The sequence below is a fragment of the Mytilus edulis genome, chromosome 9 (assembly GCF_963676685.1).
Source record: "Mytilus edulis chromosome 9, xbMytEdul2.2, whole genome shotgun sequence".
NCBI lineage: Eukaryota > Metazoa > Mollusca > Bivalvia > Mytilida > Mytilidae > Mytilus > Mytilus edulis.
Genome location: NC_092352.1, coordinates 53299123 through 53316804, shown reverse-complemented (window position 1 = coordinate 53316804; position 17682 = coordinate 53299123). Strand labels below are relative to the sequence as shown.

At 32.3% G+C, this 17682-nt stretch overlaps 2 protein-coding genes across 3 annotated transcripts in view; both read left to right on the top strand.

Annotated features, from left to right (window-relative positions):
- The first annotated feature begins 1428 nt into the window (after positions 1 to 1428).
- Positions 1429 to 2613, top strand: LOC139490050 (acetylcholine receptor subunit beta-type unc-29-like). Its single transcript, XM_071276899.1, has one exon. The coding sequence runs from the start codon at positions 1429 to 1431 to the stop codon at positions 2611 to 2613; it is 1185 nt and encodes a 394-aa protein (XP_071133000.1).
- A 10888-nt stretch (positions 2614 to 13501) lies between these two features.
- LOC139489761 (SEC14-like protein 1) overlaps positions 13502 to 17682 on the top strand; it is a 71394-nt gene continuing 67213 nt past the window's right edge. The window contains exon 1 of one of the 2 annotated variants that reach the window (XM_071276552.1): positions 13502 to 13776. In XM_071276552.1, coding sequence (XP_071132653.1) covers positions 13714 to 13776 — 63 coding nt within the window. In that variant the 5' untranslated portion in view covers positions 13502 to 13713. The remainder of the gene's footprint in view (positions 13777 to 17682) is intronic. The other variant, XM_071276554.1, reaches the window with a different exon arrangement.

Below are 17682 nucleotides of genomic sequence, written 5' to 3'. Positions count from 1 at the left end.
ATTTCATTCGTTTTGCACCTATATATTAAGATAAAAAAATTAACGACGTTTTTGTCTACAATTGTCTATCCTGTTACTGTAACCATAGCAACCATAGTAACAGGATAGACAAATTTCTTCGTTTTTGATTGCTGTTGTGAAATAATTACTGGTGAAGTGATTATGTTTTTCTATTGTGAATTTGGTTTCCAGCACGTTATTGCACTTTTTACAAGTATACTGTTGGTGTAATTAATAAAAATTGGTGGTAACAGCATGGACATGAAAAAAAGTACGCTCTATTTTATTCACTTAATGTCTTGAAATTTCTGTTCTCTACAATGTCGTTCAAGAAACGAGGCGTTAAAAATGTAAAGATTACTTTGCACTTTTGAGATCAGCACTTACTGATTCAATATTCATAGGGAGAATAATTTAACGGCTGATTTAAGTAGCGGTAACAGGAAAGACATGAACCTCCTGTACGCTGATTCAATTTAGTTTGTAGATAATATGTTACATACTATGATAAAGACTAGGATAAAGATGCTACGATTTTTCGTTAGAGTAATATTTAACGATCTTAAAAAAGTCCCTTTTGCAGATATCAAGGCGACCGGAAAATCGCAAAAAAATCATTTCAAATGTGTTTTTCTAACAATGTACGCAGACAAATACCCCCCAAATCGGTCTTAAATGCAGTTTAATCTTATCAAAATAGATGTAAGGTGTGTTTATTATTAATGTTCTGAATCACAAATCCGACAAGCTTTCATTTAAACCATTACAACTGAAATTTCCATTAGAAATGAAAAAATTAGCATGGGTGTACTGAAAATTCGACATTTTTTGAAAATGACCCATATAATACATTATATTAATGTATTATATGTCTCTGCTATTAAGTAGTAGTTTGTTATATTCATCCTCAGTTTTGGATTGTTTGTCATAATTTTTAAAATAGGACAATTTTGATATATTAAAGAACATTTCTTTGTGATTCATATTTTGTGCATTGCAAGATAAAATGTTTTTCGTCTTTTCTATTTTAATTATGACATAATTTGCACAACCTTTCTTCTCTGTTAACTTGCATGTATCTACCTCTTTCAATTTCAAGATTGTGTGCACTTAGCCTTAGTTTTGCCAAAGGTGCCCTATCTTTCAACTTACATCCCAGCTCCTTTGTTCTAACAGGGGTGATCTGAGCCGGATCACCCATACCAGATCATCCTAGTTTGAGTTTCTTTGTTTAGCTCGTTAAAGTTTTTATAGTGAATGTAGTTTAAATTTTCAATCAAGCGGATCAAATACAAAATAAAACTCACTGTGTACATATTGTGGTAACTTAGATAAGTGTTATTGTATGTCATCCATCATCAGTTTTGTGTAGTAGTGTTAATATATTAACACACGAGATTGAACAGGGATTGGAAAAATATTATAAACATGGAGCTGCTTACGTTACTTTGTAGCGCCGTTATCTTCGTTCTGGAAATTGTTGTAGCTTCAGGCTCGAACAATATATACAAGGATGTATTTCAAAATTATGCAAAGGAATTAGTTCCAACGTGGAATGTACCAACACCTCTAAAACTTAGCTTCAGTGCTGTACCATCAACCATAGTGTCGTTTACGGAACTGGAAGAGAAAATAACACTGACAACGAGTGTCATAGTAAATTGGACTGATCATAGGCTAGGGTGGAATCCAACCTTATATAACAATACATATAGACTAACAATTCCACCACATGATATCTGGCTCCCGTATCTGTACCTTGCTAATAGTGTGAATGATGTCGAACCACTCGGACAGGAAGCAGACTTCTATGTGATACTGATAGCAGATGGGTCAGTTTACTGGACCCCTGGTGGTGTTTTGGAGGCACAGTGTACGCCTGATGTATCTAAATTTCCGTTCGATACACAAGTTTGTCTATTTCTTTTCACTATGTGGGGTATTCATCCTGGAGATGTGGAATTTAATGTTTATTCTAAAGTTCCAAATCTTAATTACTTTGCTGCGAATTCTGACTGGACTGTTATCGATATATTTCAGTATGCTTCTCTACGTGGAGTAGATTCCTCTGCATTTGTTATGGGGATTTCCATCAAACGTAAACCGATTTATTATGTAGTAACCGTCATACTACCTACATTATTGTTTTGTCTGATGAATCCACTTATATTCTGTCTCCCTATAGAATCAGGAGAACGAATTTCTTTGGGTATGACAATTCTACTGGCTTATGCTATATTTCTCACGATAGTATCGGCTTCTATCCCAGCAAAGTCGGACCCGTTGTGCACTATTCTTTTAGCTCTGGTTTGTATCATGATGGTTAGTGGTGTTATAGTAATGTTGACTATAATTAGCGCATACTATTACTATATGGAAGATGTCAGCAATGCGAATCCATGTTTAAGACGTTTGACTTTGCGAGTTAATCGAAAACAGAAGGACAAAACGAATTTGGAGGAAAACAAAGACACAAATTCTAACTCTCTTTCTGGTAGTAATTTAACTGGAAAAGACTTGTCTAACACACTTGACATTTTATTTTGTGCTATTTCTTTTGTAATATTTATTGGAATATTATCTGCGTATTTTCTATATATCTTGATATCATAGCAAAGTATATTTTAACCATTATATTCTGGAGAAAGATTTTCTTATTTCTGTATAAATTGTCTTCAAATTCGTAAGCATCTATGTAAATCGCGGATAAGAGTAAAATGTTTGGTGGAAACATATAAAGCCTGAAAAATAATAAATTGTACAAAACAAATTTGATATTGTCAATATTATACTTGTAATAATAATAAAATAAGTTCATAAACTATACATATATGCCAGCTTGGAAGTTTAATATTTCCCAATTACTAAAATATTAGTCAAAAATTTACAAGATCATCATCCTGCGTATACATTCATATATTTTAAAGAATTTCTTCTTGAATTTGCCAATTGGAAGGATAGAAAATCGGACAAACGACTGTCTTCTTTTTTAGATCAGAATTTGAACACCGGTGTTCACTGTGTCTGAACACACATGTTAATAATTTTAACACAAACGTTAAATCTTTGAACACGTCTCTAAGCATGAACATACTAGACGTTAAAATATTGAACATTCGGTGTACAAATTTTGAACTCGTCCGGACGCGTCAGGCGTCATGTATATTTACAGTGTAGGATCAGAGTCTAGTTTTTGGTAGAACCTTGCATCGCCAAGTTGTCGTTCAGTCTCTTGAATAGGCAGATTTATCCATGACAACCACTGCACTGCCTTTGTCTGCAGGTTTAATGGCGATATTGTTGTTAGATCGTAAGTTTTTCAGTGCAGTCCGTTCTTCATTGGTAAGATTGTCAAAAGGTTTATTGTTATTTTTAGTATTTCTAATAATGTACGTCCGACTTAAAATCATCAATTAATGATTCCAGGGTAGCACTTTTGCTCGGTTTAGGGATCCAAGAACTCTTTTTAATAAATTTGTAGTTGTTCTCGTCTTCTGAAATTTCTGCAGACAAAGGGAGGGGAGTTCAGCTGAAGCACACTTCTTATCCTTCTGAAATCCCCCTCCTCTCCTTTAAGATAGTAAACACGTAAAAAGGTATAATTTTTTTTTAGTTGAATCTTCAAAAAAATTGAGTTGCTATTCTCGACAGTTTTTGTCTCGTCTTGACGGAGTCAACATAGAAATGCTGTTTCCGGCGTCGATGGCGCATCAACAATGTATTAGACTAAGTTTGTAATTTGGTCCAGTTTATGGTGAACCACAAGTGGTAGGTCAGTCATATTTTGTATGCAGTTGTACAAGCAATGGTACATCTCATTTCCATGGAGTTCATTTGGCCCTGCCCTCTCAGTCATGGTTCATTGACTTCGAAACTTTTGCTTATTTTACATGTATTAGTTTGTGATTAGGTCAGTTTATGGGGAACCACAAGTGGTAGGTCAATGATGTTTGGTATGCAGTTGTGTAAGTCTCGGCATATTTCATTTCCATGGCGATAATTTGGCTCTTCCCCTTTAGTCATGGTCTATATTGACTTTAAAACTTATCTTAGTTTACATGTTTTCGTTTGTGATTAGATCAGTTTAAGATGAACTGCTAATGTTAAGTCAATGATATGTGATATGAAAATTTATTTGCATTTGCAAGTATCGTTTCCATGGAGATTATATAGCCCCCTCCCCTCGTATTGACTTTGAAACTTTTCAATAGTTTACTGGTTAATGTTTGTATTTAGATTTGGGAACGACTTATGATAAGTCAATGGTCATGATGGTATTTGGTATGCAGTTGTATAAGCATTGGCACATCTCATTTACATGGAGATTGTTTAGCCATGTAACTCAGTTCATTGACACTGAATATTTTTAATAACTTGTGTAAGATGTTAAAGTATTGCTATTTTGAATTCAACATTTGCATAATCAAAATTACAAAAAGGCGGGACATATCTCTGTGATAACAGTTTATTTTAACGTGACATGAATTACGCCCCTATTTTCTGTATCTGTCTCTGTATCCTTTATCAAAGACTGTGCATTAATCCACAGATTTGGAATGAAACCACTAAGCTGAGAATGTCTGCATAAATACAAGATTGTTAACAGTAATAATTTGAAGACAAATTCCACACATGGCCTTATTCAATTAACTACAACACTAGAAACAGCGCAGTACATACCAATCTATTTTTTCTTTGTAATTATCAATGCTTTCTAGTCCCAACAAGTTATCATGCATGAATACAAGACTTTAATGTCCCATGTGAAATAAAAGAATAAATATCCAATGTCCCAAGCATTGCACACATTTGATCGATTCAAGGTACAAGGGCAAAAACTAAAATAAACACTTTTATGGCCGCATCGCAATTTGTGGGGGTGGTGGTGGTGGTGGTGGTGGTGGTGGTGGGGGGGGGGGGGGGGGGGGGGGGGTTAACCCATGTCCGTCAGTACATTAGTCGTGACAAAGTTGGTCTCCATCTTCTAATTTTAGTTTGCCTCAATCAAATCTTATGAAACATGTATACATAATGCTAATTACACAAAACAGAGATCAAGTTTGAATTTTGTTGGTGTCACTGTTAACTGTATAATTTGCCTTAAATGGCCTGGTTAATTAAAGAAATTTCTAAAAGTGACTATTTGATCGTAGGTGAACCTTTCTGGAGCCCTTTGTTTTGGGCCAGGTGAGCTTTTCTCATCACTTGGCATCCGTCGTCCGTCGTAGTCGTTTTCCGTCGTCCCTCGTCGTTAACTTTTACAAAAAGCTTCTCCTCTAAAACTACTGGGCCAAATTTAACCAAACTTGGCCACAATCATCATTGATGTATCTAGTTTAATACTTATGTCCGATGACCCGCCAAACCAACTAAGATGGCCGCCATGGCTAAAAATAGAACATAGGATTAAAATGTTTATGTTGGCTTATAACTCTGAACCAAAGCATTTAGAGCAAATCTGGCATGGGGTTAAATTGTTTATAAAGTCAAGATTTATATGCCCTGAAATTTTCAGATGAATTCAATCGGACCATGGGTTGTTGGGTTGCTGCCCCTGAATTGGTAATTTTAAGGAAATTTGGTCCGTTTTCGGCTATTATCTTGAAAATTATTATAGATAGAGATAAACTGCAAACAGCAATAATGTTCAGCAAATTAAGATCTACAAATAAGTCAAGTCAACATAACCAAGAGGTCAGTTGACCCATTAAGAAGATATTGTCCTTTATGGTAAATTTATAACAATTTTCATTAATTTGGTAAATTTTGGTAAGTTTTTACAAAATGTTTTCCTCTGTAACTAAAGGGCCAAGTTCATTTTACAGATAGAAAAAAATGTAAGTAGCAAGAATGATCAGTAAAGTATAATCTACAAACACATCACCATCACCAAAACACAATTTTGTCATGAATCCATCTGTTTCCTTTGATTAATATGCACATAGACCAAGGTCAGCGACACAAGCTCTTAAGAGCCTCTAGTCGTCATACATACAATATTATATTTTTTTCGACTTTTATGTAGATTTTTTTTTATCTTTTCTGTTAATTTAAAAAAGAAGATGTGGTATAATTATTAATGAGACAACTCTCTACAAGAGACCAACATGACACAGACATTATCAACTATAGGTTATCATACGTCCTTCAACAATGATCAAAGCCCCTGTCGCATAGTCAGCTGTAAAAGGTCCCGAAATGACAATGTAAAACATATCTATTAACATAACCTAGTTAATGTACACCTAATCATTGCATTATCCTGATTGTAGCACACTAATAACAATTAAAGAGATTTTACTTTTGTTATGTGTGAAGTGTTCTTAAAAGACCATGACTTCATATTTTTCTTTTGGTCTGTCAATCCATCTGTCTCTTTGTCACTTCAGTTTGAGTTTGGAAATGCTTAAACCAAATGTTACTATTATCGGTTTATAAGCTTATATTTGTAAGTGAGATTTCAATTTGTATCTCTTGTTGTGTGAAATTTTTGAGAGTTAATGCGCTAGGAAAATTATAATTTTTCTAAAATTTCTTATTTTTTTCCCATTTGTAAAAGACATTATATTGTCGGAGCAATTCTTTCAAATATTATATGGACCTTGACAAAAGCTAGAATGTGCTATTGTAATCCCCATAAAGTCCACTATCTGTTAGTAACATTTCATGAAAGCTATAGATTACAAGATTGAAACCAAATGTTGTAGGAAAAAGTAATATAAAAAATATACGGAACACCGAGGATAATTCTAAACAGAAGTCTCTAAGCAAATGACAAAATCAAAAGCTCAAACACAGCAAACAAATGGATAACAAGAGTGCACATGCTGAAATGTCTCGCCTTCTTTACTAATCATTGGTATTATGTTGATAGTCCTAAGTATAAAGCTTTATCACAACTGTCACATAAACTTAACATTAACCAAGATAACTAAACAAAGACCAATGAACCATGGAAATGAGGTCAAGGTGAGATAAACCATGTCAGGCAGACATGAACAGCTGAACAATGCTTCCATACAACAAATATAGTTGACCTATTACTTATAGTTTAAGAAAAATAGACCAAAACACAAAAACTTAACACTGAGCAATGAACTGTGAAATTGAGGTCAAGGTCAAATAAAATCTGTGCGACTGACATATAGATCATAAAATATTTCCATACACCAAATATAGTTGACCTATGGCATATAATATTAGATAAAAAGACCAAAACTCAAAAACTTAACTTTGACCACTGAACCATGAAAATGAAGTCAAAGTCAGATGACATCTGTACGATAGACATGTACGTGTTGTTTATTCTTTAGTTTTCTATGTTGTGTCATGTGTACTATTGTTTTTCTGTTTGTCTTTTTCATTTTTAGCCATGGCGTTGTAAGTCTGTTTTAGATTATGAGTTTGACTGTCCCTTTGGTATCTTTTGTCCCTCTTTTACAATCATTCAATACAACAAATATAGTAGACCTATTGCATAAAGGATGATCGAGAAAAACAGACCAAAAATACAAAAAAACTTAACTATAACCACTGAACCATGCAAATCAGGTCAAGGTCAGATGACACCTGCCAGTTGGACATGTTATTACATACACCATGTACAGTCTTTCCATACACCGAATACACTAGCCCTATTGCTTATAGTATCTGAGATATGGACTTGACCACCAAAACTTAACCTTGTTCACTTTTCAATAAAATGAGGTCGAGGTCAAGTGAAAACTGTCGGACGGGCATGAGGACCTTGCAAGGTACGCACATACCAAATATTGTTATCCTATTACTTATGATAAGAGAGAATTCAACATTACAACAAATTTGAACTTGTTTCAAGTGGTCACTGAACCTTGAAAATGAGGTCAAGGACATTGGACATGTGACTGACAGAAACTTCGTAACATGAGACATCTATATACAAAGTATGAAGCATCCAGGTCTTCCACCTTTTAAAATATAAAGCTTCTAAGAAGTGAGCTAACGCCGCCGCCGCTGCCGCCGGATCACCATACCTGTGTCGAGCTTTCTGCAACAAAAGTTGCAGGCTCGACAAAAACTGTCATATATTACTAACTTGGTACAGGCATTTTCTTATGTAGAAAATGGTATATTAAACCTGGTTTTATAGCTAAACCTCTCAATTTTCCTTACAAGGATTTATGAAATATTCAAACAAAAACTACCCAACCTCCACTCCTCCCCCAAATTCCACAGTGTATATGTAACAAAAAATTTGTTCCGGCGTGACATTTGTTCCGTCGGAACTTATTTCATAGAAAATATGTTCCACCAGAACTTATATCACAGAAAATAAGTTCCAGCCCTGTACAATTTGTTCCGGAACAAATTTTTTAAATCAAATGTGAAATAAGTTCCGGAACAAATAGCATAGCTCCATGAATTTTGTTCCGATATAAACTGTTTAACAAAAAAGTCAAACAAATTCTTGTTATAAAAGTTTAAAACTTTGGAACTATCAAATTAATTCAGCATATCTGTTGTTATTAGACAAAATGATTAAAACAAAAAATGCACAATGAAATTAACAACGGTGATAAATAATTTAAACACCGTGACTATTTCTAGAAATTCTGATACAAATTAACAAATATGTTTAATCGTAATATTCATATATGAAAGATTGGCGTTTAGTTGACATTTTGGCTCTTTTGGATTTGCGTAGGACAGGAGTTGAGGTTTCAACTTGGCCTGATTCTAGAACATCTATCCTGTCATTATCAACAGATGTGTTGACAACAGACGTATTAGACAATGTTGACAAATTAAAGTATGTGTTCAGAGATTCCTCTGATGACATATCATCAGTTAACACAAAATTGGCCTAGCATGATGGAACATCGACATCGGAATCTGAATAGTACACATGGTGGACCTCTACTTCAGTGACAACTGGTTTGTTCATGATGGCACTGTCATTAACGAGGTCTACATTTGTACATGCAGTTGTCAAATTATCATCTTCCATTTGATTTTTACCATCATCATCATTTTCATCATCATATTTATCATCTTTATTGTTGTTAGCATCAGGTTGATACCAAACCTTCAAGTTCTTCTGATTGTGTGGTCCTACATCTTTTCCGCCATTACTCAGCATATAGTTACCTTTACCACAATACTGTTTGATTACATATGGTCCCTGATACCTCAATTGTTGCACAGTTGCTAAGCCAGTTTTGCGGCGGAATTTTTTTTATAAAACTTGTTGTCCTTCCTCATAAGTTTGTTCAGAAACATTGTGACGTTTATCGTAATTAACTTTTTGTCTCTTTTGAGCAATCTGTACATTTTCTTTTTATTATTAGATTAAAATGTTCCAATAATACAATGCACATTTGTAGACCAATAGATTAAACAGTTATTTCCTTATATTATTTTTCATTTTACAAACATATTATCCTCAAACAAAATCAAAACATTTAGACAAAAAACCTTATATTTACTTAAAGGTTGTAAAAAAAATATTTCAATGTTTAATTGCAAAATTAACAGATATAAATATACCGTATTAATTCATTCTGAATGTTAGTTTATAGTTTCATTAAAATATATTACAGAAATTACCACTACTAAGTTCACTTGTATCATGTTAAAGATAAAAAAAAATGCCTAATAAGGCCTAAAATAGATTATTGTGTGTTTCTACAATCCCGACCAACCCTTATTTTTTTTTATTTCCCTACCTACCTACCCACACCTAGCTTGGCAGTCGGGAATTGGGGAAACAAACAATATATTAATTTAGGCCTAATTCAGTTGAAATATGCACCATTCATAACTTAATCCAATGTTTTGTACAATTTGGCCAACTGACTGGTTTTGATTATGTACCATTTTCGGTACAACTATTTATAAAGTTTTCAAGAGCATACTTTAATAATACTTAAATATTCAATTAAGGCATACGTAAATGTAATATAAAGGACTTTACCTGTAGCCATTAGATGATAGCGGTTGCTCTATGGAGTCAGGAAAGGTCCTATCAAATCTATTCCTATCTTTCCCCAAACTCTTCTTCCAACAGGGACAGATGTTAGTTCTGGAATTGAAGTTTTAGCCTTCTTGTTTTGTTTCTGGCAAATTGCACATTGTTGAACATATTGCTTTGTATCACTGACAATACCTTTCCAGTAATACCTTTCAGTTATCTTATTGACAGTTTTATTAAGACCTTGGTTCCCACTATGATCATGGTACATTTTCAAAATACTTTGAACTTTATCTCTTGTAACTACAAGTCTTTTGGTTAACTGACCAGATCTTTTGTCCTTCTCAATATAATACACATGTTCATCTTCAACTATGAAATTTTCTGTGTGATTTTCCGAATTCTTCTTTTTTCTGCATCACTTGTTTCATTTGGGTACTTTTTTTCAAGAATGTAATTAAATATTTTCCTAAACTCCACAGGATCCATATTGGATGTTTACACTTTTTATTATTGTATTATCAGTGTAATGCTTGTTTTATAATGATAACTTTAAACTCACTAATGACAATGCTCAGTTTTAAAGATAAGTTGTATAACCAGTGGAACAAATTTCACGGTACTAAGAACTTATTTCACCAGGTAAGGAACAAATTTCATAGAATAGTAACTTATTTCACAATGTTAGGAACAAATATCATAAACCCAGAACTTTTTTCACCAGGTAAAGTGTGGAACTTATTTCATAGAGATGGATCAAATTATTCAGAAATTGTCTATGAAAAAAGTTCTCCTAGAACATATTTCCTATGAAATTAGTTCCACTGGAACTTTTATCACAGGAACAAATTTTGGCTCACATATATATTCAAATTTGTTGAGTCTTCTCAAGGAGAAAAGACAGGATTGAGAGTTAAACAGATTAAAAAAGAGGGACGAAAGACATAAAGCATGTAGTTATATTCCCATTAGAAAAATGAAAATTATTAACATAATTATAAGTATTTTTTAACACAAAAAACTGCAGAATTCAACAAATAATAACTCTGTTTCCAAGAGGAAAATACGTTAGCATGGTGATAAAATTCAAGAGAGTCCCAGATACTATTCTATTTATTTTGGTCAAGTAGTATTCAAACTTTGTTACTACAATGCAAGCTATGCTTTACTTATTTCCACTTTTCAATAAAAAAAATAAAAAAACAACACATGAGAAAATTTGATAATTTCACCAAACTCCATAATTCAGAAAAAATGAAAATATGTGTTTTTTCAGTGTATTTTGTTTGTATATTTTAACAAAAAATCTAAAAGTCGGGTTGAACTGCAATCTGAAGGAAAAACGCTTCCCAGTTTCAAATTAACTAACTAGTTAATATCGATAGGGGTTAATAATGGAATCAATAGAGTACAAAAAAATAATACAGGTGAATGTGCTTGTTTTCGAGATATAAGCTATTGAAATTTTGGTGGGAAAGTATTCTCTCTTCGACTCTTGACTTTTTTATAGCTTTATCATTGCCAAGGTTACACTCCCAAAAACTATCAAAGAATAATTGAAATTTATAAGACTTTTACAGATGGCTTATCATTATAAATGTAAAAGATTTATACAAAGATATTTTTTTAAGGCATTCAAATGAATAAAACCTGAGGTTTTCGAAAATCTGTCAAAAATCCCAAAACATGACAGCGAACTACAATGCTCTGAAGCTAAAACCAAGTTATATCGATGTTATATATGAAATTTCTGAAAAAAATTTATTCTATATAATCAGGCTCCGACAAAACGTTATCCTTTCAAGAATCTACATCTATGATATCTTTAAAAAAAATAAACCTACCCCCCCCTTTTTTTTTCTAACCTTCCAACCATAATATTACATTATATATTACATTTGTTGAACCTTATGAAAAGAACAGAAAAGACTGTGAGTGAAGCCAGAGACATATAATACAATTGTATTATATGTCTCTGGTGAAGCAAAGCATGCAGTCATATTCCAATTTGAAGAAAAAAACACCCTCTATTTATGTATTTTTTTACATAAATTTCCATTTATGCAGTTTTGGAGTGGATGTTGCTATGGATGATATGTGTTTCCGTGGTAACAATTGAAATCAACAAAACTTGACGATAGTAATTTTAAGTTTGCGTTAGCTTTTATGTATTTTCTTATCGATTATAAAACAATTCAGGACATTCAAGCTCTTAAACAGTATATTCTGCAAATAAAAATTCTGTTTCCAAGGAAAAAATCGGTTGCTATGGTAATAAAACTTTAAGAAATCCCACGCATTTTTCTATTTAATTTGGTAAAGAAGTATCCAAACTTCATTACTACAGTGCTAACTATTCTGTACACATTTGGACTTCTCTGAAAAACACCAGAGAAAATTTGATAATTTCGCAAAAATCCCAATTTCAGTAAAGTTGAAAATATTCATTTTTTCGCAAAAATTAAAAAAAAAATTTACAAATTTGGCTGACATGCAATCTTCACTAAAATAAAACTTAAACCAAGTTGTATCAATGTTACTAACATTAATGAAAAGTTCATGATTCTATTCATAATCAGGCTCTGAATTGTGGTGATTTAGCTAATTTTTGAAAGATTTTACCACGCTTAACAACCAAAAAATAGAGTGTCTGTTACCATGACAACCACTCATATTTTCCCACTTAATTTTTTTGAGCAGTATTCATTTATCATTTATTGCTTCTACTAGGCCAATTATAGATAAAATCTGAAACCTTCATGTATCGCACTGTGTCTGGTTCTGACAAAGAGCTGCACTTAATGATCCTTAATAGGTAACCAACTTGAAAGAAAATAAGCAAAATGACAATACTACATACACTATCAAAGGACTACTGGCAGTTATTGACATGCCAGTTTAACACCTCAATTAAACTGCACGTTAAAGAAATCGTGAAACTGTAAAACAGATTGCCTGACATCAGCCCAACCAAGGATTTGTATAGTATACAAATCCTTAGTCCAAATAATTATGACGTCTTGAAAGGCTATTATAATTTTTTTCTTTGACGCCTTACTTCAAAGTAAGGCGTCAAAGACAAAAATTATAATAGCCTTTCAAGACGTCATAATTATTTAAAGGCTATTATAATTTTTTTCTTTGACGCCTTACTTCGAAGTAAGGCGTCAAAGAAAAAAATTATAATAGCCTTTCAAGACGTCATAATTATTTGGACTAACAAATCCTTGGCCCAACACATTCGGTCTTTTAATATGGAAATCAATCACAATCCCTTCCTTGCGGATTTTTATCATTAAATATCGTGAGGAGAACATAACCTGTTCCACAGTTTTTATCATTTCCCCCCTGAATTTGCTTCTAGAAACGTTATAACTTAATTAGTAGAAAACAAATACAAGAAAAGGGATGTCTTTCAAATGTACCGCTAATAAAAACTTTAAATCACGTGATGCAAATGCGTACGAATATCAACAAGTGCCCTGAAATTATAGATTTTTATTTTTATCTGCAGACTGACTTTATTTTGTATGCATAAATATTTATATTAATTAATGGAAGCTATTCAAGCAGTAATATTTAGATAAAGTACCATCTTATCTCAAATCGTAACACTAGTTTTAATTTAAACTATATTATGAGGATAGATATCCGGTTGACGTGATTCGAAGGATATGTCAAAATAAGTAAAACGACAACAAAGTGGAAGTGAAAATAGAATTCAGTGAATATTTTTGTTATAATGATGTAAACAATATATCAGGATGGTGCAGAAGTATCAGTCACCAGTCAGGGTATATAAACACCCGTTTGAACTGGTCATGGCGGTATGTTTTTATTATAATTCAACTTGTTTACTTTTGTAGCCTATCTCAGTATCTGACATGCACTGAACAGATGAACGTATTCCTTTAGACTTTGAAATACTATTTTCAGTTTGTGCAATGTTTTTTTTATATCATGATGGAACCTACTTAAATATACTTAATGCACTGGACTCAAAAAGTTACAAGACATTTTTTAAAGTTTTTGATTTATCTTCTGTACATGTATATTTATGATCACAGTCCTGACTGAGTTTGAAATCTTATAGCAATAACCGTGTAAAAATATGTCAAACTTGACTATCATAGAAGGGCTTCTCTCGAAAAGAGAGTAGTCAAAAACAGCAGAAGGCAAGATTTAATTAAATATTTTCCTGATATCACAGAGAATTAAGAAATTTTTAATTTTGATTTGCATTAGTTCAATAAGCATGATGTATGTTCATTGTTGCATGTATGATGTAGGTCTATGCTGAAACTTTTACAGGCCAGCTTGAGCATACATAATGACACAAATTGATAAACAAAATATTGAATACTGTACATAATAAACAAATGTTGGTTGTTGTGGGTACATTGTATGTATTAAAAAATTATAAAATGATCAATATCATAACAAATGATTTTGCACATATATGCTGATGAAAATAGAATTGTAAAATATCTCTTTCATACTTCAAATTGCATCCTTGTATACAATTGACATTCATTACTTGTATGTTGTGGGAAGTCTCAAGTCCAGTCAAAAATTCTTATTAATAACAGTTGTTCAACATGTACAGCTTTAGAAACCAGATCTCGCCAGTTTTTTGCGACCAATTTTCCACCCACCTGTTACACATCTTCATCAAAACAGAATTATGTCAGAATTGTGACTTCAATTGATGGACATTAACATAGATGTACACCAATGTACACGACAACTACATGTACATGTACATGTGTACCTAACAGATTTGAAAAAAGTTATTTTTATGCATTAAAACATGTTAATGAATCTCTTAGAAAAAAAAAAATACATTAATTGAGAAGGTCAGGAAGATTGTTATTCCCATTATATTGATGTTGAATATATCAAATTTATTCGTACATTGTGTGTTAATTTGTGTAACTACGTTTTTTTATTGAGTTAAACTGTCCAATTGATTTTTTAAATGTGGTGTGTCTTTCTATGTTGTGATGTTTTACTATTGTTTCAGAAAAGGGAGAAGATTTGGTACCATTAAAACATTTAATCCTGCTGCAATTGTTTGCACCTGTATACGTCCTAAGTCAGGAATCTGATGTTCAGTGGTTGTCGTCTGTTTATAGGGTTCATAAATGGTTCTCGTTTCTGTATTTTTTATAGATTAGACCATTGGTTTTCTCGTTTGAATGGTTTTACACAAGTAAATTTTGGGGGCCTTTATAGCTTGCTGTAAGCTCCATGTTGAAGGCCTTACCTTGACCCATAATGGTTTACTTTTATAGATTGTTACTTGGATGTAGTTGAATTGTGTTGTTGACACTCATACCACATCTTCCTATATCTACATACATTGTGTAGTACATGTATAACACTAAACAGTACCTGCTGTTATGATTTTCTTTATATTATTAAAGGGACTATTATTGGGAGCTTTGATTGACAGTTTTTTTCATTTCATTATATAATTTCTTTGAGCACTTAGCAAAAGAAATAATATATTTGATTTTTTGCAAGAAATTTTCTGCATACTATAACTTTACTATTTAAAAACTTCAGATTTAGACCTCCTCGGAGGAAATTCTTCTTTGCCCGAATTTCAAATCAATCTTATATATTTACTATTATAAAATTAGTTGTGCAAATATATTGATTCATATAAATGCATTACAAAAACGCTAGACATTTAAATGTATTGAAAAAAACTTATGAAATTGTCATTAGATGTTAACTCAAAATGATAAACGGGAAATCAAATACTCACTGTGTTTTACAATTTAATTATTTAATAGAAGTCATGTTGTTGAAAATCCTACAAGCAAAAAACTAATATATATACATGAATTATAAAAAAATATTAGCAATTGATTAATTCTGTATAAGGACAAAAGTAACACTCTGTGTACTTGTAATGATAAATAAATTAATTGAATTTGGCATAAGTTGATTAAAAGTAGGTCAAATATTTTTAAAGGAATCTGACTATATTGACTTTGTTTACAAACATTCAGAAATGAATGAGTTGATAAAGATTAGAATTGAGTTACTAAATTGTTTAAGAAGATTTAGTTGACATTGAATTACTTAAAGATATGACTAAATGTCAGGCACTTGTTACCTTAAAGTTAAAGGATACATGTAATCACATTTATAAAAAGACATTTTATTTAGATATATGAGGTTTGACATACATGTATATAGAAGAAATACATTGAAAGTCATATCAATATGATATCTGAAGTTAAAAGTTGTCAGGCTTGATGTTTCATCTTTGAACTTCTTTTAGGTAATCTGAATATTTGAAGAGTGACTAAGTACAATATTTTCTGTTCATGTTTCTATTTTGTTGGTTGTCCCATAACAAACCTTATGTATAGCTTTGACTGTCTGCACTCTGCAGTCTTCTAAACTTCTTTAAACGATGGCAAAACTACTAGTTCGTTATATAAATAATTATTCGAAAGAAACTTGATATGATTTTAAAGTCTTATTCTTGCTTATTTTACTATATACATGTACATGTATCTTGTTTAAATGACATCTAATAATTATACTGTTGATTCATAATTATTAGTTGGAAATTAATTTCATAGTTTTCGTGGAAACAGGTGAACCAGGAATTTTAAAGTTCTACATCTGGGTCTGAAGGAATTACAATTTTCAATCAGGTTGTACATATACATGTTTTACATATATCATGAACATACAGAATTTGCATTGATAATCTACATGTACATATCCACGAACAGGCAAGATTTTTCCCAATCCAAGAAAATTGTTACTGACGAAAATTAATGAATCCACATGTACAGTAACTGAATTGGGGGTCTCATTGGGGGAATCCGATCCTGAATCCCGCTTACCATTTTGTCAGATTCCTGTATCCCGCTTACATTATGTACGTAAGCAATTCTCATTTTTTTGTCATTTCCCGGGTCCCGCTAGACCTCATTTTCCGTTTTCACGACACAATAATTTGACTTTCACGTGTCACACTTTCAAAAAATCTGCAATCCCGCATCACGCTTAGACCCTAATTGAGACCCACTGAATTGGATGGTTATTTGTGTTGCTGTATATAGTGCTGTTTCATTGTCGTTTATTCAGATTAACTCTCTTAAAGTCTTTAATATCATCATCTTACACTCTGGGTCATCCAGATGCAACAACTTACAGTGTCCTCTTTCTTTGTCGTAAATTGTTCATCATGCACTCTGTTAATTGCAATGGCTTGATAATATTCACAAAACATAGAGTTGTGCACTTGCTATTTTCATATTTCTGTCCTTACCATAGCGGAGGGGTCATTAAGTTTTACCGTTGTCCGTCTGTAAGCCCGCCAGTATGTACTAAAGTTGATTTCAGTTTTCTGACTATGGATACATATTATTCCTCAAACAAATGTTTAGAAACTTGTACACAATGCTTATTACCACATTATGTCCCTTTATAACTTCATATAATATGCATTACAGGCATCATCTGTGTCCCATGGATAAATTCCCCATTAATTTGATCTGAAGTATTTTAGTTTTTTATTTATTCTAAAAGATGGACAGACTGTCATTGCTTCTTAATTAATTTTGACAGAATCTTCACCAAGCATGCTCTGTATTTTATTCTGCTGGATATTATATATATTAATTTGAGCACCTCCTATTTTGATTTTTTGGGTTTGAACTTTCTATACCAAACATTACGTTCCTTGTAAACTCAAACAATTT